The sequence below is a fragment of the Miniopterus schreibersii genome, assembly GCF_964146895.1.
Source record: "Miniopterus schreibersii genome assembly, chromosome: 11".
Lineage (NCBI taxonomy): Eukaryota > Metazoa > Chordata > Mammalia > Chiroptera > Miniopteridae > Miniopterus > Miniopterus schreibersii.
The window spans coordinates 30,621,568-30,647,926 of record NC_138111.1 but is presented as its reverse complement, the minus strand read 5'-3'; the positions used below and the strand labels follow the sequence as shown (position 1 = coordinate 30,647,926).

Here is a 26,359-nt window from a genome sequence, read left to right as displayed (position 1 = left end):
AAGCCAGTATGTTGACTTCATATTTTATAGGTAACGTTAATGATGGAGTCAATTTAAAAATAAAGTCTGTGGAATTAAGATAAAGCGTTTGGCAAAAATGTGACAAAACTCCAAGGAACTTTATTAACACGTTTCATCTGAATGTTTTTTGGCATCATCTCTGCAGTTGGTTTGCCTGCACAGATCTGATGTCTGCGTAGGCCTTGGTAGCATAAACAAGGGAGAAGCTGGAAAGGAGAGAAAGGCAAAATGCTCTAATGCAGTCACTTAAATGTAATTAATGACCTCAGTAGTCAAGTTCTGGTATTTTCATTACACCTGACTTTAGACCTGAATTACTCAACAACCACATTTTACTGGCTGTTTTACCATATCACTTCCCTTAATGTGATTTTTTTTATATAGTGGACTATGATTAATTATAGTTTTAGTAATAGACTAATTTATTTCTTTATTGTACCTCTTATATATTCCCTACTTTCCTTGTTGCATTACTATTTTTAGTAAACCAAAGCCACCTTGTATATATTTTTTCAGGGTGCTATATGGTAGAATAATTTTAATGGCATTCTTATATAAAGCCAGGTATCTGACCCTATCTTCCAAAGAGGTTCCATTTGAAAATAGGAAACCAAAGGGATGGACATACCCTATATAGTTTCTTTAAAAGCCAGTACTCTGGAAGCCCAGTCATTGGGCAGACTGCAGAAACTCTACTGGTCTTTGTAGGCATGGTTACATAGTAAGGCAGAATAAAGTCAGGCCAGTATTCAGGCAGTTAGGAATAAATCGTGAAATGTCAGTGAACTTCATGTATTTATGTGACGTAAGAGGCTTCTCATTAAATAAGGAAATTAAATTAAGTAGTTGGCTTTTTAGAATGGCAAGGAGGGAGGAGGGAATCAAGTCAAGTGCTTGCCTTTCTAGACCTTAGTCCCAACCTCTGCTTAAGGTCAAGGACTTGGGGCAACTGGCTTCCTCTCTTCTGATTTCCCACAAGTAAATTGTGCCCTTAACTTGAATATCAACATGATGGGTGACAGTGAGCTAGGAAAGAAATGTGCATCAGAAGCCATTTCTCAGTGTTCTTGGAAAATGCTGATTATCTCTGTTAGTTTCTCCGATGGTATAAAAATGTGCACAGGAGCACTGCACTCTGGGTTTTAAGGAAATTCAAATTGGCTCCTGTCTTTGACTTTCACCACTCCCCCTCCACCCTGCTCCTACTTACAGGCATGGGGACTCTCCAGACGGCCACTGAGTGTACTTCTTGGTGCCTTAATTCCTGCCTGGCCCCTGAGAACCCAGAGACTGTGAGAAAAGCCAGCATTTGTCTTTTCCAGGGGCTTTGCAGAGGTGCTAATTAGCTCCTTTGCAAAGTCCTATAATCAAACAGTAAGGTGATTGTTGATTTTTTCCTTCCCCTCCTCCTCCTTTCCTGGCTTTTGGCCCCAGTAATAAGTATGGTTCATAAAACTCATCTTGTTCTTTGGCGCAGAACCGGCCCTGGGCTGTGCTGCTGGCAGCCCGATAGGGCAGCTGCTCCCAGTGCCGGCTCGCTGGCTGACCTGGGAACCTTGACAAGAAATGTCCTTTTTCTTTGCTTCTCTCTCTTGTTCTTGGAGGAAGAGCAGGTTCCCCTGCACCCCCCTCTCCCCCCCCAGAATTTCTGATGAAGATGAAAATATTTGTGTTTCTAAAACTGTAGGGAAGACAGGCAGATTGACATTTCAATGTATTATTCTCCAGTGAAAGCCATTCTGAATTCACATTCCCAAAGAAAAGATTTATGAGGGCACATTTTTTAACTTCCTGGTAGAGTATTTTTTCACATGGGTGAGCACTCCACACTCAGTGTGAAAAGAGAAGGTGCCTGTGTGAAAGGAAGAGGGTTCCCTTGTGTAGGTGGGGGTTTGGGTGAGTGAAATGTCAATATAGAATAAGGCGGGGAGTGGACACACACGTTCTTGAATTATGAGGCACCAGAGTGCATTTTCTTTATTCATCGAATGGGTAGCCTTGGGGCATGCAGTAGCTCCTGGGTTGTAACCCCTTTCGGAAGGTGACTGGTCAGACATATCAAGATATTTTTAACTTTTGATTTTGTTAGGCTGATACAATGGACCAGCCTCAGGTAAGGGCCCAGGATTACTGTCACCTTCAGATCTCCCATTCTTATCTATCAGCCCAACACTCACTTTCCTGAGCAGGAAACAGATATTGAAAGGCTCATTGCAATTTATTGAGGTCTTGGATGTTTTTGTGAAAGTTGGTGTTTGTTTTACGTTCATGTTACTTATTAAACACATGTCTAGAGGCCCAATCACTGGACACTTTTTAAATAAATTCAACTAGGAAACATATTCACAGAGAGAGTTGGCTGCCAGGATTATGGCTTAGAGTTTCCCAACTCAAGGCCTCATGGCATTGATCATTGGAAACTAAAACTCCTTCCCATTGAAAAAACTATGTATTTGGAACATGTCAGTAACTTCAGTATTATTATTTTGAATCACAAATATGACACATTTTCAATCGTTGGTCCAAATCTTAAAATGACCTGTCGCTAGCATAATTCAAGAGAAAATCTGGTATTCCCCTTGTTATCTGATATTGTTGTTGTTCTCATCATAGCATTAGCTGGTTATTTAGAAATTGTATATAAACAATCTCAGCAGAGTTTATCAGGCAATAAGTGTTTTCTTTCCTCTAAGGACACTTAAATCCAGTTTATATTCAGAGTTTTGTATGCTGCATGACTTCAAAATATTCATGATGCTCTTTAGTTTTAAAACATCTTTTCTCTCTGGTGAGTTTATGGTTTTAAATTAAATTTAATTAAATTTAATTTAATTTAATTTAATCTTTCTATTAATTGTCCAAAAGGTCAGAAATCTCTAAATGGTATATAACTTGGCTCTGAATCAGCATATGAAAAATAAACCTTTGGGTAAAAAAGAGAGTTAAAATAGGCAATATGAAAATTATGCCCCACGCCTGCCCATACGCAAGAATTATAGAAGAGGCAGGAAAAACAGCTATCACTCCAGGTGGAAGAGAGAGATTATTGGGTCTAAGTAAGGCAAGGGCCATGATCAAATAAAATTACATTGTGAAAAAAAATCTTGCTTTGAATACTTTATTCCTGAAGTACATCATTTTAGATTCACATTTAATGTTTTTGATTTCTTTCAGCAATTTTACGCGAAATAAACTGACGAGTTTGTCTAGGAAACATTTCCGTCACCTTGACTTGTCTGAACTGTAAGTAATGATTTTGTGTTTGGGGGAAAAAATTTCAAGGAAAAAAGTAATTAAGTAGTTTTTTAAAAAATGAATGATGCTGCAGATCTATTTTTATGTCAAAATTTTCAAAAATGGTTTCTCAAGTTTTGGTTGTTTGTTTTTTTTCCTCATGAGGACATGATTTAGTAATAAAAAATAGAAACCTCAATAGTAGTATATTGTTTGTGATGAGTTTAAATGTCGTTCTTACCTAAATGATTTATTTTGTAATGGAGGGGAAAATATTGAAATGCGTTGATGACTAATAGCCAGCATTTCCAAGTGTGTTCAATTTTTGTGTTATCACCACAAAGCAGATGTAAACTGTTGCCATTCCTATGGCTGACATGCCCCAAGAACCCTAATGCAGAGGCTCCGTGTAGCAGAGGTGGGCCTGGGTGCACAAGGCCTTTGAATACCAGGCAGAGCTTTTGCTTAAATTCTATGTTGCCTGAGTTGTAGGGTCTACCCCATGAACAAGGAAATTGTGCATATGAGATGTCACTGGTGGAGTGACAACAAGCTAATAGGTAGTAATGAGGGCTGCATGGTGAAAGCCTTAGTGATTGGCAATGATTTGGAATGAACTGAATTCAGGTAGTTGAAGTACTGGGTTTCTAACACAGGCGTAGACATTAACAACTTAAGGAAGAGATATGAAATCGAATAAGGTACTCTGTAAAAATTTTAAGCGTCACTGCAGAAAATTTTCTTGCTGGGTTAAAAATTAGAGCTCTGATTCCAAATTCACATGTCTCAGTATTTTCCCTACAACACATTTAATCAATTCATTCAATTCATGTTAATTGTATGCCTGTTACAAATCAAAGTAACCTGGTACTAGGCCATGGCGATAGAAGAGCCATCCCTGTGTTCCGGGATTCTGCTGTGCGGTGGGAGATGTAGAAGCCTAGCAAGTAAGCTAATAGCAACCACTGCAATAGGCATTTGCACAGTGAGCTAGAGGAAGAAGCCAGCTGTCCAGCAGCGTGTGTGGTCATAGGAACATTGCTATATGTATAATTGAAGAACTCCCCGCTTCTTTATCCCCTCTACGGGTTCAACCAGACTTTCTTTTTAGAAAGATTCTTTAGTTTTGCATGTGCTCAGAATGCCAGGAAATATCTTGGATTAGTGGGACTTAAACATTGTGGATCTCTTCTGCATTATATTCCATATCCAGTAGTGTCCAATCTTATTTTGGTGTTGGAGGGATACTTGGAGGCTATCAAGCAGACACAAATTAAAGAGCCTGCCATGACCACATTTCCCCAAAGAAACTCCCGGAAAAGTCTCTAGGGATCCCTGAGATTCTTAGAACCCAACCAGAAAACCACAGGAGTAAATGATGCTGCAAAGCCCAGGTCCCGTCCTCACAGAAATCTTAAGTATTGTGGTTAATTCCAGGCAGAGCCTATGTAACGATTTTAAATGGCCTCATTTAAAGGCTCATTACCATAAATGGAATTCATCTTAAATAGGCCACTGAGTATTATAAATAAGCATTTAAAGATTTTTCTTCTTGTGGTTTTTATTTTCCTCTTGACTACGTCCTCCTTCCCCAGTGTCAGGCCGCAGGAGTCCAGGCAGCACGGCTGAATGGTCGCTTTATCTCGGCAGACCTCCTCACAGTGGGCTGAGGGGCTCAATCTGGAGCTCAGCTGCCCTTGCCCTCTGAGCTCCTGAGCTTGGTGTGTGTGCATGTGTGTGTGTGTGTAGGCATGTGTGCACGTGCACATGCATGCTGGAGATCCAAGAGCTCCCTTCCAAATTCTCTCTCTCACATTCACTCCAGCTTTCTCGCATCAATCAAACCAAACTGTGGTTGCAGAAAGCTGTGAGTACCACCTGATTAGCTCTCACACTTCAGTCCTAGCATTGTATTTACAGTCTCATTTTAAATGAAGATGACATTGCACTGTAGTCTGAGCTTATTAAATGATAGCACTTTAGTCTCTATCCTGGCCGGAAATAAGTACGTTAGTACTCCTGGAAACTTACTGTTGGCATCTTCACTTAAGGTCTTCTTAAGAACTGTATCATGACTGTGATAAACTTGTTAGGGCACCTTATTTTTCCCCATTTTATGAGACACCCTCTTTTATCCTACATTATAGCTATTTCTGTCCCTTGTTTTCCTATTATTCTGGAAAGTCTTACATCACTTTGCATCCTTTAGTCTTTACAGTCATGTTTGCACATAGCAGAAGCTCAGTAAGTATTAGATAAATTAATGAATAATAAGTACTTTTATGTTATGAAGGTGGGTATGACTTTCAAAGATTGCTGGCTAGAAAGAAATCATAATTTTGTGGTGCTTCATGAACACAAATATAGTTAAAATTAAAAAAGAGAAGCCTGACTGGGTTTCATTTTTGTTCCATGTAGGATCTTGGTGGGCAATCCATTTGCATGTTCCTGTGATATTATGTGGATCAAGACTCTCCAGGAGACTAAATCCAGTGCAGAAACTCAGGATTTGTATTGCCTAAATGAAAGCAGCAAGAATATCCCCCTGGCGAACCTGCAGATCCCCAATTGTGGTAATTTACTTTTAAGTCAATGAGTTATAGTTACTATTAATTATTCTAATTGCCTTGGTGTGGTAGTGAGTCTGGGAAGATTACTACTGCCCAAATTTTATACAGTGTGCTGCTAATGTCTCCAGTGAGTTGGGCAACATTGTGTGTAGTGTGAAATCAGCTGGGAGCAACATTGCCGAAAATATTTTGCAAGTAGATTATTAATTTTGAATGGATGACTAAAGTGCACAGAGAAAAAAGTACTCACTTTATTCCTTTGTTTCTTTGTTAATTTGTTTATACATCCATCCATCCAAAAAGTATCTCCTAAGAGTATGGTACTCCACTGGCCACGTATATACTTAGTTGGCACCCAGGCCATGTAGAGGGAAGGATCTCAAAGTGACAAAGTGTCCTCGAAGCACAAGAAAATGCAGTTCAATCCAGCATATTCCCTTAAACTTGTCTTGCTGCCAGATGTCTGTGTCTCTTGATGGGGCTCCACAGATTTGCCCTTACATGTGCTTTTCCCCATATCTGGGTTAACAATCTCCTCCTTTACTCTTGTCCCAACTCCTCTCCTCAGCATTTATACCTCCAGAATTTAAAAGGGCACCAGATGATAAAATCACAGCTCTCTCTGAGGGTCAGTGTGTTTGTAGGGAAGGGAATCCAAGGGTGCCTGTTAGGATTTTACTGCTTAGGGTTTCTGTGACATACTTCTGCAACTCACATATTTATATTATTCCTCTGTTGAAATTTTAATCAGTTAGTCAACCAGTTAATCAGTTCACAATGATGTTTGATCTTCTGGTTTAGTGGCTAGTGACTCAGCAGGAAGCCGTGTAGCACCCAGTTCTTGGCCATGAGGAATCCTCATATTGACCATAAACACCCGATTCTTTATTTTAAGAGGACCCTGTTGTTTGGGCTCAGTTTTTATTTAAGGAAAATATAGGTGCTACTTTTTTTGTTGTTATTTTGTTGTTGTTGTTAAATCCTCACCTGAGGATATTTTCTCCATTAATTTTTTAGAGAGAGTAGGAGGGAGGGAGGGGATGTGAGAGAGACATATTGATTGGCTGTCTCCTGCACTCACCTTGACTTGGGGGTGGGGAGCAAACTTGCATCCGAGGTACGTGTCCTTGACTGGAATCGAACCCACAGCACTTTGGTCTGTAGGCTAACTCTCCAACCACTTAGCCATGCCAGCCAGGGCAGCTGCTAATTATTATTAATGAAAATGTAATAAAAGGAAAGATAAGTGTTCATTTATGACCCTGAAGGGGCTTAGAAGATAACAGTTACCTCCCACAGATTTTTCTGTCATAACTAGGGACCTTTGGCTTCAGAATGGGGGAATCAGGCTTGGTTCACTTTCCAACTTCCCTCAGCTTTCTTTGCTAGCCAACACTGACAAAAACAAACTTTTAAAATATATCTTTTCCTGATAAGAAGGTAACTGTTTTCTGTTCTAGTATAAATTTGCACTGCTGAGAGGATTTGCCTAGAGGTACAAGAAATGCAAAGTTGAGTCACCTGGACCCTTGGCCAGCTCCCAAATCCCCACGGCTGTTGTGACCACATTGGTTCAGCAACCACTGAGAGGAAAAAAGAGAAAGCATCTGACTCCTGCTCTGATTTTACAAACTGCCTCTTAATAATATCTGCTTTGCCCTCGCCTGAAACCAATTCTGTTTCTTTGATTTTAATTTTTGGCCATGTTGTCTCGACAGCATTCTGATAATGTAACTCACTATATATGTTGTCTATGGACCGTTGTGATCACCGTAGGGAATCCGTAGCAGTGACCTGATCAGTTTTTCAGTTTTCAATAATTTAAAAAAAATATATCTTCACTGATTTCAGAGAAAGGGCAGGAGAGGGAGAGAAACATCAATGATGAGCGAGTCATTGATTGGCTGCCCCTTGCATGCTCCCTATTGGGGACCGAGCCTGAAATCCAGGCATATGCCCTGACCAGGAATCGGACCGCAATCTCCTGGATCCTAGGTCGATGCTCAACCACTGAGCCACGCCCGGCCGGGCTCAATAATTTTTAATTTGCTTCCTACAATTAGTCAATAGTCACTGCGTTGTGTGTATGAGAGTGAGACTTTGAATCCACTGTCAGAGAGCATGTGCTCCATTGATTGAGTAGGATTTGCTACATTCATGCTAACATTTACAGTTAATTTCAGTGTCAGCAATGCTTTTCGTATAGCAAATTATAAAAGGAGAATTGACTTATTTTTCTGCCATTTTCATATTCTTACTTTTTTATTTTTCTGTTAATTTTTCTTTTCTTTCAAGTGCTTTTTACTTATTTATAATTGCACAAATCATATTGATATATTTCATTGTAAAAATAATTCCTATATTACACATAAAGCTTGTCTTTTTCTTGTTTGTGACCATTTCAGGTTGATAGTCATAGATCTTTCATATTCTTTTTAATCATTGCCTAGTATCTGTTGTAGAATAAATCTTAATTATATTAAATCTTCCATATTGATGGGCATTTAGCTTATTTCCCATTTTCCATGGTTACAAAAATGTTTCAACAAGCATCTGTACAGATGCAAAGGTTTTTCTAGAGGACATAGTAGGAAGCAGGTTTTTTGGTTTATTAAGGTTTGCACTTTAAAAAATTATTGTATCAATTTATAGCCATCCCAGCAAAGTATATCTTGATATTAGCAAATGCATTTTTTGTCTCTCTAAAAAATGGTATGTAATTACTTTTTAGTTGTCAAGTTACTTCAAATAAAAATAAAGCCACAACAAGATATCACAAAGAAATGGCAGGTACTCAAATAAGCTTGGGAAATATAAGATCAATGGAAATTAAATGGTTTCTTTAGAGCAAGACTTCTCAGAGCTTTTAATATGGTTATGTGTATAGTGAACAGAGTTACAGAATTTTGTATAGTTTTAAAAAAAATATTGGATTTTGTTCTTTTAACTACAGAGCATCTCAAATAATTAGATTTTTCAAAGAAAATACTACACACTTTTGGGAAAGTTTGGTGGACTATGTGATTGCTCAGGCCGCTGTCCAGTTTAAGAATAATAGCTGTAAAAACAGAAGCTTAGTGAACAATTGTCCAACATCCGTTATCTAAACCCTTGCTAATCAAAGTGTGGCCTATGGAACAGAGAGTTTGTTAAAAATGCTGATGCTCAGCCCCCAACCCAGACCTACTGGGAAAAAAGCAACATTTTTAATAAGATCTGCTGGTGGTTCATATGAATATTGAAGTTGGGGAAGCTCTGGTCTAAAGAAAGTCAGTCTTTTTACTAGGTGGTTTATGATTTTCTGCTGAGGTCTACAGGCTGGTATGTTTTTCCTGAACACATCCAGGTCAAGAGACATTGACATAGAGGTGTCTGTCTGCCCGGGCAGCTGACCATCTCTTATCTCCTGTGAGGTTTCTCATTGTGTAAAGGAAGACAGCTCTGAAGCTTAGATCAGGATCCCATTACAGTAGTGCTAGAAGCTGTTGGAAGCATTGCTGAGCTTTGCTCTGTTCTTGTGCCGATTTCAAATCTTATTAAGCCAGGAAGTAGTGCCTGGCAAATGGTTTACCCTGCCTTGGCTATTCATGCTTCCCAATTCATTTTTATTGTGCTAATTAAACCTCAAGTGATATTTCAAGTACAGATTGTTTTTTCCATTATTAAGTCTTTGGCCAGCATATTAATGCTGTAGAATTAACATGAGTCAGATGCTTACTCATTTGTGGAAGACTTTACATTTAAAAGATCTAGACTTAGCCAATTTTGCACAGATTCCTTTGGAAACTACTATGACAGGGTGATAAGATTTCTCTTTAAATAAAGGAGACTCACTGTTCCCTCACATATAGACATGTAATTATTTTTTTTAATGAACCAAATTCCTAGATCATGGATATGTATTAGTATTTATGGTCTCTATTAAAATGGACATATGCGGTCTGGGGAAGTAATGTAGTGTAGTTGTGAAGACCAGAAATTTGGGTTCAATTCCCAGGACAAAGATACTTGGGCAACTTGAGAAGATGTACTTGACTTTTCTAAAATTCACAGTCTTCATTAACAAAATGAGGGCAAAATACTTACTGTTAATATTGGTTGTAAGGATTAAATAAAGGCTTAAAGTATTAGAGAAGAATATCTGGTTTAGTGAATGCCCAATAAATGCTACTATTGTTACCATAATTAGGCAAATATTTTTAGAATTGTTAGTTATATAAGCTTAGGCTTGAAAAAAAAAAACTATCAGTTTAGGGAAAATTATGATTATGGCATAGGATTCTGTACTGAGAACCTCTCCAAGCTCCACTGGTGTTTTCTGGCTGTGGAGAAGGTCAACCTTAAGAATAAGCACCATGGCAGGCCCTGGCACCATGGTCCCTCCCGTGTGAGCAGATAATTCTATAAGTACGAAGGAGATGATGGAAGAATCAACAAAGCACACAAATTAATTGCAAGCTGGAAAGCAGCCGGATGGCAGTAACTGACTTAAAGGCTGAGAACGCTGGTTATCAAGTTGGCAGTGGGGAAAGGCAAGGGGAGGCTTGGTTTATGTTGCAGAACCACTACAAGGCTCAGGAAGGGACAGTACAGGCAATGCCAAATACAGGGGATCAGTTGAAAATGTATTAAGAAGGAGTTGATCCCATTTTTGTTCCATGCATCCCAGGTGACCACACCCCTCCCTCCTCAGCAGGTTTGAGTGTAAAATACAGGTCATGAGCTGAGGCTGTGAGAGCCATAGAAAACAATGGATTTACTTGCTAAATATTGATATTTGCAGCCTTCTTCTTTTCCCAAGGAGGACACAGAAAGAACATTGTTCAAATAATTTGACCAGTCCCTTCCCCCAAATGATTTAATAATACTGACATCAGGGAGAACCCAGTAAGGAGGCCAAGAATATTTTCCTATAGTGAAGCCAACAGTGATAGGTATGCAGTGCTTCTAATACCTCATTCTTATGGATGTGTGAAAGTCCAAGCATCACCAGCTGTTTGAGAAAATCTTATAATATAAAAGACAAACACAAAACAATCAAAGAGTGAAAGGAAAAAAAAAGTTACGAGAAATAAGGTTGATATGGAGAGAAAAAATTAAAAAGAAATGATCATTAACATCTCACAGACATTAGAAGGGTCATTGTATCTATGAAAGGAAAACAGGTGCTATAAAAATAGAAGACCACCCAGGATCAAAAGATGAGCCCTGGAAACTAAATACGTGAGACAGGGTAATGAGAACCTCAGAAGCAGGTTTGAAAGGTAAATCCGGGGAAATCTCCCTGTAAGTAGAATAGACAAAAATATGGAACATAGGAAAGAAAGGGTAAAAATATTTGATGGGGTATCTACAAGATTCAACACCCAAATCCTAGGAAATCTAGGTGGTGAGAAAGCATTGCATCATAGTTCAGTTGGCATCTTTTTTTTTTTTCTTTCTTAATGGTACATATCACAGTGTTGTAGCCCGTAATTAGCGTTGTCTTAAATTTGATAAAATATAACTATTACGTATGATGGTTCAGCTGTTTGTAAGGTTTATATTTTTATAATAAACTTTATATCTACCTGTAGACAGCCTAACTTCACAGCATATGTAAGGGCATGAAGACACTATGTTGAGTGTGCTATGGGCTTGTGGGGAGGGCTAGCCTTCTGTGTGAAAGTGGACCTTAATTTCCACAGCGAGAGTCAGTACATGATGTTAACACAGAAAAATAAAGTAGCCATATAAGCATGATATTTAGCAATGTAGAGATCAATGTCCAAAAAAGAACGAAAAAGTGATGAAATAAGTGCCCCTGGGGAATAGGAAATAGTGCCACATGTGTGAGGCGAGACTACTGTTCATCACAAAGTAGACTGAATGCTTTTCATAACAAGTTTTATAGAATTATAGACTCTTCAAACTATGTGACTATATACAGGGTGTCCCTCCCAAATGTATATACATTTTAACATATGATAGCTCAGTTTTGAAAATGGAATGTATTTTAATAAACACTGCCTTTATAATTCAAAATGTGTGTATACATTGTTTTGGGACACCCTATATTTTGATTTAAAATATATATGTAGTTTTAAAAAGTCACCTCGATCATACCACTGACTCCAAGGAGATTTTTCACTAAGAAAGCCCTTCTCTTATATCTTGCCTTGACAACTTCTTAATAAATTGGAAAGCTTAATTGTCCTGGAAATTGTCACCAAATATTAGAACTAGAAGAAATAGATCTAGACCTTCTAAATAAGCAGCTTAATTTTATAGACATTAAAAGAAAACACATGGAGAGAGAAAATGACTCACCCAAGGCCACATAGCAGGAGTCAGACTTAGGATCTCGGGCTCCTGACTCCTGATCCAGTGCTCCTTTCTGTTAACTGCACAGCCACTCCATCACTCACACTCCCTTCATTGTCCTGTATAACTCAAAGTATTAGGGGTCTTTATGAAACCCCATGAAAGATACAACATTGCTCTCAATTGCATGCTGACAGGAAGGAAGAGTCCTGAAGAGGCCACACCAATCCCTGAAAGGCAGAGCTTATCTGGAAGTCCTGTGCCAGTGGTGGGAATAAATACCATGAGACATACACTGTGTAAATCTTGTTTCAGTCTGGTTTTAGTAATAAAGAATAATGGCTTTGTCATTAAGGACTGCATCATAAAGGAAGGGTGCGTACGTAGTATTGTGAAGCTGATGGGTCACAGAACGCTAGGTGGGTGGGTTAATTGCAATTTAATGGCTGCTAAAGATGAATTGCCTTTTCTGACCTCTGGGTTACTCCTGAGTTAATCATGTGTCATAGTTCCGTGGGATGCAGCTGTTGGGGTGAAAGCAGTCCCAAGCAGAGTTCCTGATACCAAGCAAGGGACTTGCTTGACTGGCATGATTCCTATATGGTTAAAAGCAGTGTCAACACCTGATAGGTGTGATAGTTTAATGAAGTGACAGAAGCATCAATAAAGGAAAGCTAGCTTTTGAAATGTAAAAGTATTAAAATGATGCTCTCCTGAAATACTGAAAAATGTTTATAAGGTTCAGACTTTCATCAGATGATAAATACTTTCTCAGGGTTTTTCCACAAGTTAAAACCTTTTCATTGCAATAAGGATCCATCTAACTTTTTTCATCATATCATAAATAGGATGACTAGTTTTACCCACCATATTTACCTATGACTTATACAGCTTTGAAACATTCTAGTGCTGTGAGGGTTCAAGCTTCATGCCTTTGAAAAATGCTTTGAAGCTACATTTTCTTTCCAGAGTTTTATTCTCTTTCAAAATCAAGGTCTGATTTCAAAATCATAGCCTGACTCTTTCAAAATCTAGGCCTCGTAGTGGATTAGATTTATTAGTTACTTAATACAAAAAAAATGGATTTATGTAAAAATGTAAGTGCATCTCACTCCTTTGTTCCTGACTGTAAAAAAGTAGAGAGGGAAGGAGAGCTAAGGTGGCCCGCAGACACAGCGCCTGTTTATGTGCAAAAAACTAGAGTCGTCACTGTAGAACAGAAAAAGTAGTAGAAAACATAGTTTTACAAACTAGTGTTTTTTAAAAATAAAAAGTTATTTTGCAATAGTGTTTTCAAGAAATGTATAACATTTGCTTTTTAATCGTATGGCTGCATTATTTCTGGTTCACATTAAATCTGTAAAGCTTATCAACCTGGCACTTTTTCAGATCAACATAAACAAGTCTCAGGAAGTAAATAATCACTCATTTTAAAGCATAAAGAGTTTCAGTTTATTGCTGTGGTTTTGATAATACATTTACTTGTATATGTCTTCATTTACTTCTCTTGTTGCGCAGGTTTGCCGTCAGCAAACCTGGCCGCCCCTAACCTCACTGTGGAGGAAGGAAAGTCTATCACCTTATCTTGTACCGTGGAGGGCGATCCAGTTCCGAGTTTGTACTGGGATGTCGGTAATCTGGTTTCCAAACACATGGTAAGGCTCGTCTTTGGCTGTGTTCATAGGCAGACGGGAGTATCTCAGACTTGAGGTTGTAGTAACCTAGTGATGATTATTTAATATTTTATAGGGAATGAGGAATTTTTGTTGTACATTTACTTTCTATTTATTCTTTATTAACAAAGACTAATGCAGGTTTGCATTTTAGTTAAGTAAACCCAATAAACTGGAGAGAGTCTATGACTCTAGTGAGCTTTCCGTGTCATCGTGAGCAAGGTGAGTGACTCCCCTTTCCCCTTGGAGGAAGGTAGGTAGGTGGTCAAGGGTTAAATCAGTTTTACATATGAAACAATTGAAATCTGGAGAAATAGAACAACTTCTCATTTACTCCTTTGCCTGTGCTTGATTAGGCTGGAAACCTTTTCTAATGTTATCAGTTATTTTTCTCTGATTAGGGGAAGAAACCCCAAATCTTGTCACTTTGGGATCAGTCCTAACAAAGATTATCTTTGTCTGTTAATTCATTTGTAGAATGAAACAAGCCACACACAGGGCTCCTTAAGGATAACTAACATTTCATCTGATGACAGTGGAAAGCAAATCTCTTGTGTGGCAGAAAATCTTGTAGGAGAAGATCAAGATTCTGTGAACCTCACTGTGCATTGTACGTAATCAGACCAGCATGTGTTTTTAATAGCAAATGATCATGGACACACCTACATTTGTCATTGGGGCACTCTGGGTGCTGCTTAAGTGTGTTATAAAAAGTGTATGCAGTGTTCTGTGCATACTTAATTAAGAAATGCTATCAGCCTCTTTCACTTGTTCTATTTCTGCTAATCTCTTGCTCATGCGTTGTCTTTCCCTTAAGCTTCTTTTCAAACTTAAGCCTGTCCTCTGTGCCTTCCCTTGTCAATAGTTGATAGAACATATTTTGAACTAGTTGTCCTCCTATTATTCATAAGTTTTAGTTTAAATTCTGGTAAATCAGTTTCTAATTTTTTTTTTTCTGTATGAAAGCAATATGAAGCTTTAAAGTTCTGATACCTAAAGTATAGGACTGACTGTTCACAAACACATGCTTGTGCTGTTGATACAATAAAACCTCATTAGTTTGACATCAAGTTTCCATGAGAAGGTTGGAAGTGTCCTACTTAAGTTATCGAAAATTATTATCTCCTGCAAAAATCTTTTATTAATTATAACTGTTTTAAATTTTTGTATACATTGAAACTAAGAAGATATTAATACTTCTTAAGCATATGTGCATTATTTTCTAGTATTAATAAATAACATGACACATATCTTAACATTCCAGATTGTAGTGCTCAGTGTGAATGTGTATTCAGTAAAAATCACATATGCTGTTCACATCACTGCAAATCCTGAGCTGGCATGGTATAAATTAATGAGCTTTTACTCAGTATGAATTAGGATTTGGCTGAGAAAAACACAAATGTGCATGTATATATGCCCAAATCCACACTGCACACATATAGACACCGGTTAACGTTCACTCATAGCAGACCTTCCGTATGTGATTGTTGGGTGAATGACTGAAATCATCACCCATAATCCTTTGTCACTGGAAGTACTACCACTATGCCCAATAGGTATTAGACTCATAATTTCCCATCATTCTGACCTTCCTGGAAGCCTGAAGTCAGTGTTATCCTCAAACATATGCAACCATCTTCCAACTTTATGTCCTTAAATCAACACCTCACCCAAAACTCAGTTGAGCATGGTGGCAGGAAAAAGTGTGTCCTGGGCACAGGGGCCTAGCTGGTGGGAGGAAGGTAAGTGTGGTTCTTACCCCACTGTGGTCCTTGTGTTTATAACACAGACCTTCAAATAAGGACACACAAATTCAAAAGTTTCTCAGTTTGGGTTGATATCTATGTGGTAGCCATAGTCTGAAGAATTAACCTTATCTATCAAAGTTTAGATAAAGAGGAGAAGGAATAAGTGATAAAGAATATTAACAACTGAGATGACCTGGGCAGTGACCCTGCTCAGAGTGTATTAGTGTTCAGGCTATGATTTCCCCCTTCTTCATGTCAGGAACCTGTACAACCAGGAAGCAGTGCATGAGGGGGCAGGGCTTCTGGATTGGTCATGAGGAGACCTGGATTCCTGTTTCAGATCTGCCTCACTTAGTAACCTTGATCAAGTTACTTAACCTCATTGGACTTGGGTTTTTTCATCTGAAAAATGATGCTATTAGGTCTCAAAGGTGTTTTCCAGTTCTTGATTGTATAATTATCAAAGTCAGGCCACATTAAAATAAATAATTATGAGGGGTTTTTAATACCTTCACCTAGGATAATTACTCTATTTAAAGATGCTACTTGATAATGTTTGTCTCCCAAAGCATAAAGTACTTTATATTTCATGTTAAAATAATCTCTAGTTTGTCCAGGTTTAGATAGGACTTCAGATATTAGAAGGATCAAAACATTGGCATCTGAAATCCTTAAAACAACAACTGTATTATACTGAAATGTGATGCTTTTAAAGAGCATTTACTGTTGACAGTCAGTGAAATCAATCAGCATTGGTAGGAATGTTTACTGCATTGATCAGTTTTAGGTAACTTATGTAAGATTATGGCTTCAGACAACATTTCCAAAGTCATTATTTGTATTATTTAGTGAAGTACTGTAAAAATAGTGGCACTCAATGTTCTGGTGATGAACCTATATACTATTAAGGCATATACACCAAAGTCAACTTCAGTTGAACCCTTTCCACAGTCAGAAATCTCCACGATCTGTTTGGAGTGGGTTCCCACACTGAATAGATGCAAAAATGACTGTGATGTGTGAGTCTTCAGCAGAGCAGGGGAAGGAGTCTCTCTGAGGCTCTCTGTAGGGAGTTAAATCACCTTTGATAAGGATACAAAATATGGATGGATTCCAAGGTTGCAGGTCATATATCTTCTTTCTGGTTGAATAAAGTCCCCTATTGATGACACAGAAATCTGGAGTTGGGGAAAATTTTGAGCATTCTGATACTATTAACTCTCTCTTTTTCAATTTAGTTGCTCCAACTATCACATTTCTCGAATCTCCAACCTCAGACCACCACTGGTGCATTCCATTCACTGTGAAAGGCAACCCCAAACCAGCGCTTCAGTGGTTCTATAACCGGGCAATACTGAATGAGTCCAAATACATCTGCACTAAAATCCATGTTACCAATCACACGGAGTACCATGGCTGCCTCCAGCTGGATAACCCCACTCACATGAACAATGGGGACTACAAGTTAGTTGCCAAGAATGAGTATGGGAAGGATGAGAAACAGATTTCTGCTCACTTCATGGGCTGGCCTGGTGATGACGGTGAGTACCCGATGCTTTTGCATCTGGAGAGAGTGTAAGGTCTACTATTCAACTGTAGGCAAAATCATGTGTACAACAAACCACCTCCCCAAACCAGTGACTTATTACAGAATTCTTTAGTCTCATCATTTTGACCCACTTGGTCTTGCTCATTGGTCTGTAGATCAGCAGGGGCAGTTTTGTCCAATACATCTTTATTCCAGGCTGCAGGATTGAGAAGCAGCAGCTGCACAGATCTGCTTCCTATGGAGGTCAGAGTAAAAGAAGACAACTAGAAATATGCAAGGCTTCTTAAGGCCTAGATTCAGGACCGGTATGTGCTCTCTTCAGCCTAGATGCCCTTGGTCAAAGCAAGTCACAGGGCCAAAGGCAAGTCCAGGAGCAGTGACTCATTCATACTCCTCCCAAGAAGGTATTGAGGGGGATGAGTAATTTTGAACAATGATCTGATATATACATATTATTTTTATCCCAGCCATTTAATGAGATGTTGTAACCACAATGGCACAACCCAGGCAAAATACAGCAGGAGAACTGTGTGTGGTTGGCTCTTGAATTATTTAAGATGTATTTTCTAGCCCCTTATCCATTTGGAACTCAGAATCCTACTTTCTCACCCATGGAGGAGAAACCAGTGCCTTTGAATGTTTTGTTTACCTGGACTGACGGAGTTGAGGCATCCTTTTGATAAGATCCTGAATTGTTTCTCTAGGACTGGTAATGGTTTCCATCTTACCAGTGGTTTGAGTTGGGAAAAGGGTGGCTGATATCAGGAGTCCATTCTGTGGTCAGCAGCAGGATTTTAGTGTCAGCCCCAGTAACAGCAAGGACAGTCATCATGCATTTACCTGCTTCAGTTCGTGTTGTTCAGTTGAGTGTTCTTACTTGCTTAGTGGTGTTGCCCAAAGACTTGTTGCCATTGAGGCCAGGGCTTGTGTTTGGATATTGGGACCTGTACATGAATTGAATTCCTCACCATAATGGCATAAACTCCTGTGGTTCACAGGACAGCCCCAAGGACAAAGGTGATGCATACGAAGCCACCTTCAGCAAACAGTAAATGAGAATGTTATAATTCTCATTACATAATAAATGTTCCCACTATCCTGGTATTTATTACACAACTATGTAAATGCACATGTTTCTTTAGAGTGTTCAAAATGTGATTTGAATTCTATAAGTTTGATTTACAAACAACCTTCCAGGAGCCTATAAAACAAGTGATGCTTGGATGCCTTACTCAGACACCCCTGGCAGTTGTCTTTCCCATTCATTCTTCCTCTTAATTGAGTTTAGCTGCTTGGCTTCATTTGCTGCAGTAAATCTCTAGATTACTGTGTTTTTTTCCTGCATGTTTCAAGGAATACAGCTTTATAGTTAAACTCAGAGACTCTGCTTTGGGATAACTGCTTTTTGTTTGTTTTTAAGTAAACTTTTTATTTGCGAATAATTTTAGATTTTCAGAAAAGTTCCAAAAGCAGTAGAGAGAGTTCCCAGCCACCTTGTACCCAATTTTTACTATTGTTGACATCTTACATTAACACAATGGTCAAAACTAAGAAACTGACATTGGTATGTTACTGTTAACTAAGCTTCAGACTTTATTTGAATTTCTCCAACTGCTTTTTGAAACTGTTGGAGGTGAACTTTTTGCAGGGTGAAGGTCGGGCATTTAAAAGTTTTAGAAGTGGTCTGTGCTCTTTGATATATGCACAGTTCTCTCTGTGGAAAGCCAGTAGCTTCTATTTTTGGTGGGGTTTTGATGTGTTTTGTTTTGAACATTTCTGTGTGGTGCCAGTGTTTGGTAGAGTTAACTCCTCTTATCTATGTGGCCTCATTTTTATCAATTATTTCTGTTAGTTTTAACTCAGCTAGTGATAGGAAAGAATTGTTTTCTGGCATAAAGATAGCTTGGAATCTCTCAAATATCCTCTTTAAAAGAAATTTATCAAAAATAAAAATTAAGCTCAATTTTTGTAAAGATGTACTCTTCCCTTTCTTCTCCTCTTCTTGCTCATTTATTACTTTTTATCAGGTCTCTAAAATATAAATATCTGCTTTTAGAAAAGACTGATTTTGTGTTTTCTCTTTACGTATTTACTCAAGGGCCAGCCATCAAGGAGTAATAAATGAAAGTGGGAATGAAAGAGATTTGGCCCAGAGTGACAGTGGATATAAATGGCCCCCGTGGGCCATAAACCAGTGTGACCAATTAGAGCTTGACCTCACTTGGCTTATGAGATAGAATCTTTGTGGGTATTTATAAGATTTGTAGCCATAGCATACAGATAATGGCCTTGCTTAGAACTGATTCCTTTCCCTCTTCTCCCCTTTTAAAACTAAAGAAAAATAAACAAATAGCCAATATATGTAATTTATTTCCCTGCTTGTCTAAAGGTACATTCCAAGTTAAGGACAACAGGTCAAGTCTGAGTTTATATTTGTTCAGTATTTCTGCTGTCGTCATATAAGAATTGATGAAGAAGTTTAGCTTTTACGAATCTTCCTGATAAAATTTCAGCTGTATTTTCTTAGTTTTTTTGATGAGATCACCCTTTTAAAGCATTGCAAGTTTCCTGGCTGATAAGGAAGCAGGCATCCTGGGGTCACCATGAAGTGGGTTTGCATTACCACGCAGAGCCAGAAGAATTAGCATAGCAGCGCTGCTGTCCTTGGAGGGTGTGTTCCTCACTTAGCTCGGATCTGAGATTTCCATGGGATGGTCACCTGGCTTAGGAATTCATTCTCTATTTGGAACTAGAAGAAATTAAAACAAATAAAAACAAAAACACAAAGTCCCTAAAACAAGTGGGTGAGCACGGAAGAAGACTGATTGGACTTAGTTGCAGCCCTGATTGCCTTGACTGTGAAATGGCATGGAAATACTAGTTGTGGTGGGGAGCATTCTTCTCTCCACTTAGAGAAAGAATGAGGCATAGAGACCTCTAGCCAGCATCAGCCAGGCCACGAGGGTGCCATCCACAGGGTGAGAGGCAGGCAGTGAAGATCCCCATAGAATGTCTTTCCATAGTGCAGGGACCTTGAAGACTCCAGTGCCAGACCCAGCCAGGGTGCTCATGAGGAAGGACAGGTGGTATCAGATCTTTAGATATCAGCAGGACGCTGGCTCCCAAGCCGGTGCCTTCCCATCTGTTCATCACTGGCAACCTGGCTGGTAACTGAGAAAGGGAGGAAAGACTTTTCCAAACTCCAAACACTAGATTGATCATTTCAATCCCACCTAGAATTGAACTCATCAGCTCTGTTGAGTTTTGGGTTATGTCTAGAGCATAAAACGTAACACTTGGCTTCAGAAAGAAATGTAGAGAACACATTCTGACCAGCACAACTTGTGACAATTGAACTAATTCCATTTCAATTTTGTTTTCCATTGTTTCTTAAAATTTATTCACCAGGAGTAATCTTCTCTGATTCCTGTAACAATAGTGCCCCGTTCCATTGCATCTTAGAATCAAGTGGGGACTTTTAATTATCATCTTATCTTATTTCATTGTTGATGCACATTCCTGGGGTCTACCTCCAGCAATTTTGATTCAGTGGCTCTAGGGTGAGGCTTTGAATCTGGCATTTTGTTATTTTCAAGATCCCCAGTGACTCCAGTGTTCAATCAAATGAGAGTTGTTGGCCTGGATGAGAGCTGTGCCCCAAGTAAGATTTTCCTGCTCATTGTGGAATAACAGACAATCCTTTGGTCACTTTAGGTTGCAGACAAAATCTCAGTTGAGAAATAGCAAGTCTTGTCTGAGTTAGAAATCAAAACTCTGGACTTAGATTTAAGGGCCAGTCTCCTCTCCTCTCCTAGTTCAGGCTGGCTGCATGGGGTAGGGCTGGAGCTTGCTAGTGAGTTTTCAGCCCCTCTGCTTCCCAGGGCGGAGGGGTGGCATGGGGGACTCATGGCATGGATGTGTGTTTGCTGGTGGCTTTGTCTCTTAGGACCTGATCATGTTCAGGGCTGATTCACAGACCTTTCTCCTGGGTCCCTTTATGGGTTCCTGAGAGATTTCCCTCTCTGCAGCCCATCTTCCGCAGTTCCCCTGGCAGAAGCAAACGTTTTTATTCCAGCTGGTGGAAGCAACTCCTTCCTCAGCAGCCTGGAATGCATCTTTGTGTTGTTGGGGCCCCTCTGCTCCTCCGGGGGCCCTGTTGCCAGGACCCAAGACTCCCCACACAGACTTTCTCCCATGCTGCCTCCCTTTGGCCCACAGGGAGCCCTTATGATCCCTTGTCCTGACACCTCCGGGTGTACAAAGTCTAACCCAAATGCCACCTGTACCTGCCACCGCAGGTTGCTTTAGCCTTCTCTGGCAGGAGTCAGGCACTTGTCCTCTGAGCTTATTGCCTGCAGGGAACAAGTTCAAGTTCTCAGAGTGGTGCTGGGGAAGCCCTATGCTGGGGTGGTAGCAGGGGCAACACTTTTTTCCCAAAGTAAGTTCTTTCTAAGTCCTTCCTCGTTTTCTCCTCTCTGGAACCTCTCCAAGTCCAGTGCGAACATGGACCTAGCTTTCAGCCATTTCCTTTGTGAATTCTGCAGTGCTGTCCTCTTGGAGGTGGGCACTGAGAGAATAGTAATGAAGGAACCCATTCCTCACCTCCTTTGTGTCTATGCTCTGTAGCCATTAGGGGGAACTTTCTGCCCAGAACTGGTTTTCTCTCAGCACTGGCCCTGTCCTCCCTTATCCGGGAGAGTGGGCTTGCCCAGGGAAGGGGACCTCGGGACTCTGCCACCTGACTACGTGAACTTTGTACACTTGGAGCTTTAAGGAGATAACCAAGTCAAAGTTTACTTCCTAGAAAGTGTGGAAATGTAAGCCCTCTCTGGTGTCTCAGCTCTTTCCCTCTCTCCTCCCATTTGGAATGGGGTCACTGGGGACAAAACACATCTGCCGCCTGTACCCCTGTTCTGTGTGGCCACTGCCAGAGAGTACCCACCCACTCTATGTTTGGGTAGTTAGCTATTTTTAGGTTTGACTTATGTTTCAGTGTAAATTCCCATCCTTTATGCCCACTGGGGCCCTTAGCCTTTGGTCCGACTTCTCAAAGCATTATAAACCAGAGCTTCTCAAACCTTAATGAGTGTACAGATCTCCTGGGGTTGCTGTTAAAGTGAAGATTCTGATTCCGATGGTCTGGAGAAAGGCCTAAGATTGTGCATTTCTCATCAGCTCCCAGATGATGCTGATGCTACAGGTCCTGGACTGTACTCCAAATGGCGAGGGTAGTTCTGCCTGGCAGAACCCGGGGAAAGCCACTGGAAGAACTGGTCAAACATCCACATTGACTCCTCTATGATATCAGTAGTGGTAATGGTAAACATATAGAATAATTGGTGCACTGAGATGCATTCTAATGGGGTTTGGCAAAAAGTGAGATGAATTCAATGCATGGCTTAAGGAGGCTTGGGAGAGTGAATACAAATTAGAGCAGTGCAGGCACATACATAGAAAGCGTGGGGCTATCTGAGAACTCTCCAAAGATTCTACTATATCCTATTTAGCTTACAGGCCAAAAATAAGCCTGGTCTGAGATGAAATCGATCCACTATGTGGCTATCATTGAAATTCAATCCAACATAGAGAAAAATCTTTTTCATGAACATGAAAGTGTGTGTGGAGGCTGCATGAAGGGTAGAAATGGTGAGGGTGTGTTTTAAGTAGAATTTTAAGCAGAAATTAATGGCATGACGCTTGTGAGTGTCATGAGGAAAAACCTTGGAGCCTTTGCTGGTATCTTCTAATCAGATAACATGTTTCAGGAATTTTCAAGGTCAGATAGTTCTATGAATGTGAACACATTGAATGTTTAAGAGTAGATTTTTCTAAGGAAATCATTACCCTAGTGACTAATCATTTAGGCTTGGAGCAAACCTAGCCAGAGCCCCAGCTGATAACATACCCTTGGAGTAAAGTGTCCCATTCTTTAGGCAGTACATAAAGAGTGTCTCCATGGCCCACTCATTCAGGAAGAATGTCACAGCTTAAGAATGCTCATTCACACAAGCAGTGGGAGGTAGTGACTTATGCTTCCTAATTCAGGAGCAGTTGTCTCCTATGCAAAATCCGCGTCAGGAACAAACTATAAATACTGGAAGAGTTTTCCCCACAGCTTCTCCTTTGTGCCATTTTATCAAAAGATCATGACGTCTGGATGAACTGGAGCACTTAGAATTACTCTCAAACTGGCAGATTTAGATTCGGAGTACTTAGGCCAAAGAATGTAGAGAAAGGAAATTCCTCCAAATGTGTAACATTGAGAAAATAGAAATCCCCCTATTAGTTGCCCCTCAGGCCATTTGTCAGTACCCATTTCTTGTCCTGGGAGTGAAAGGAACATTCTACCTGCTTTTCTGCCTCAAATAACTGTGAAGTCTGGTTCTGCCATCATGATAATTAAGATTTATACTTAAATAGCTCTTTATGTCTTGAGAGTACTAATGTTAATTAATTTTGCTTCCCGAAACTCCTGAGGAGTTGCCGGAGCCAATGCTATTATCCCCTCCCATTGTATGGAAGACTCCTTTGTACAGAACAAGTGAGTGAACAGACTCCCCATGCTGCCTACACTAATGGCTCACTCAGGAATGAAACCCAGGCATCTGAACGCCCAATGTTTTTGGGCCCTGAGTTCAGCCTGCCATTCAGAAAGGGGAGAGGAAAAGATCTGGAATCAAAAGGCAGACCCCCATGAGTTAGAAAACACTGTCGACAAAGGACAGTTCATTTGAAAGGACCCAACCTTTTGCTATGGCTCTATCATATGGAAGTCTTTGAAATGCTTTTCAAGATCACACTAAAGAGAATCTCAAAATAGAATTGAAAGAAAAGCCTTTTTTCTTTCCTTTTTTCCCCAAGGCATTAGAGAGAGACTAAAAGCTTAAAGGAGGGAAACAGATGTGTTTTCTGGCCTCCGCCATTATTTTTATCTTTGCCACAGAATGGAAAGGGAACCCTACTGTCAGGCAGCTACCTATCTTCCCACGATTTTTTTAATCCTACAAATGTTTTTTCCTTTAACTGTACAGTCTTACAGTTAAAAAGTCATAAAGATTTACTCATGAAGATTTACATAAAGTTATATGATTTTCTCATGAGCCATAACTGAGTCTAGAAGATGGAAGTTAAAAAAGTCCTCATGTAAGTCATTTAGCACCAAATTAAGAAGATGATGGGGGGTCTGGCTGATAGGGAAAGGTGTGAAGTGATTTTTATCGAACACGTTTAGGAGCCTAAATGCCCTACAGGTCCTCCCTTGGGGGGGCAGACACAGGGAGTGCATGTGCCATGTGAAGGTCTCCATTGTCCTTTTCACGGGAGTGCACCAGGCTGAGCCCTGGACCTGTTAGTCCTATAGCTCTGACCACATGCCTTAGGTCCAGAACCTTAGAGTTAGTGAGTGTATTACCTAGAGACGCTCAACAAATTCTTCAGAAAGCAGAACTTGACCACTGGACAAGCAAACATTCCTGCTTGGTGCGCATCTTCTTTGGGTTGGCAAACAGTTGTAGCTTCCACCCTTGGGTGAGCTGTGGAGGGAGAGTGTGGTCTGCGGCTTGTTTGGAATGCCTGGGGGGTTCATGGGGTTCCCAGAGTCCCATATTCTATTCCTGAGATTTCTGACATGAAGCTTTGGGCCTTGATGCCACCTCCTGCTGCCTAGACTTGAGACTTCTTACCTGATGAGAGCTGGTAGGATAGGATTCGAGGAAGCCTAACCCTTCTCAGATCCCCACTACAGGCGTATCGCTCAAGTCCAATGGTGCTCATTTATCTTTCATCCACTCTCTTTCGGTTGGCTTTTCCCTTCAGAGCTAGTCTGTGCCTTGCCTCAGTCACCTTTTAGTCTTGAATATCACCCATAGGGGTTTCTACTGTTAATTACATAACAATATGTGATGAACATATTTGAACTGAAAAAAAGAAACCAGTTAGAAATTAGACTTAAAAATGGCAGGATATTTTCAAAATTTGACCATTGCCAGAAGTCAAAAAGGAAAGTGGTGATTGTTTCCTGTGTCTGCATTTAGAATGATGTTAATAACCACTTCACGATGGGAATGTAAACAGTATGAGAGGTTTGCTTGACTGAGAAGTTGCCAGAAGCAAAATACTATGCTTGATGAGCTGGGGTCAGCTGGAGTGATGTGACCCTTGTTTTGCATAAACTCTAGGTCTGTGCACCCTCCATGTGCCAGGCTTCCCAAACCTTCGTAAATGAAGAGGCATTTCTTTATTGTGACAAGTAGCCCCTTATCAGACTTAGTACAGTATGCTGGGGAGGGAAAAAACCCATCATTGTTCCTCCCACATTGTCTTTCTGTGAGTTTCATAATCTTGCACTAAATTTGGCTGTTCCTGACAACGTAAGTAAAGTGACAATATATATGTCTGGGAAGACGAAGTTAGGAAAATGTAGTGCTTTTCAGAAATTTTAGATGTGAGTCGATGGCTTTGCTGTAAACTTGGTAGGAAAGGCATTGGAAGTCTGGACAATAAATAACCTTTGTTACAGAAATTATGGGCTAATTTATGTACTTTTTCGTCCCACCCCAAATTCCACTGTTCTGTGCCTGACATTTGCTGCATTGAATCGATTCGGTGTTTTTTATTTTCCTGGGAGCTTTGTGTGAGGAATGTGTTTGGGTGTTCCCTGCCTGTGATGAGGCTGATTGCACCTGTCAGTCATTCTCACTGAGGCTTTGTCTATGTGTGGCTTAGATAACCCTGGCTCCAAATCCTGTGTCTTTCTACTTTCTTACCAGCAAAAGTGGCTGGTAGCTGAGTGTGGGGTCTCTGAGGGCATGAAAACAGATAAAGGTGACTGACTAGTCCCAGTTTTAGCACTAACAGTCCTATGCCTGGGAAAAGCCCTCATTCCTGGACAGACTGCAAGGATTTGCCTGGAACAATCCCAGTTTTAAAACTTTAGGTTCAGTGTCTCAGGAACCCCCTTGGTCTCCTGCAACCCAGGATGGTGGGTCACCCTAGTACAAAAGGAGGTCCTCATGTTTATATCCAAATACTTAAAAAATGTAAATCAAGTTAATGAGTTATTAAATAAAATAGGTGCTATCCACCTACAAATATGTTTGTAATGACTTGGAAGGCTGAGTTTGAGGGTCAGATTATCAGACTCTTGGAGCTCCATACTGGAACATAGTGGATTTGGTAGAGCTTGTCCCCATCCAGGGACCCTGCCCCGTGCCTCCAACTATTCAGAGAGACATATATGAAAGGTAATGAGTGAGCATT

At 40.0% G+C, this 26,359-nt stretch overlaps 1 protein-coding gene across 8 annotated transcripts in view; it reads left to right on the top strand.

The window, feature by feature from the left end:
- Nucleotides 1–26,359, top strand: part of NTRK2 (neurotrophic receptor tyrosine kinase 2) — a 288,783-nt gene that overhangs the window by 32,635 nt on the left and 229,789 nt on the right. For all 8 annotated transcript variants that reach the window (XM_081151280.1, XM_081151278.1, XM_081151279.1 and 5 more), the window contains 5 exons: nt 3,196–3,264; nt 5,674–5,828; nt 13,647–13,783; nt 14,279–14,411; nt 16,791–17,093. In XM_081151280.1, coding sequence (XP_081007406.1) covers nt 3,196–3,264; nt 5,674–5,828; nt 13,647–13,783; nt 14,279–14,411; nt 16,791–17,093 — 797 coding nt within the window. The remainder of the gene's footprint in view (nt 1–3,195; nt 3,265–5,673; nt 5,829–13,646; nt 13,784–14,278; nt 14,412–16,790; nt 17,094–26,359) is intronic.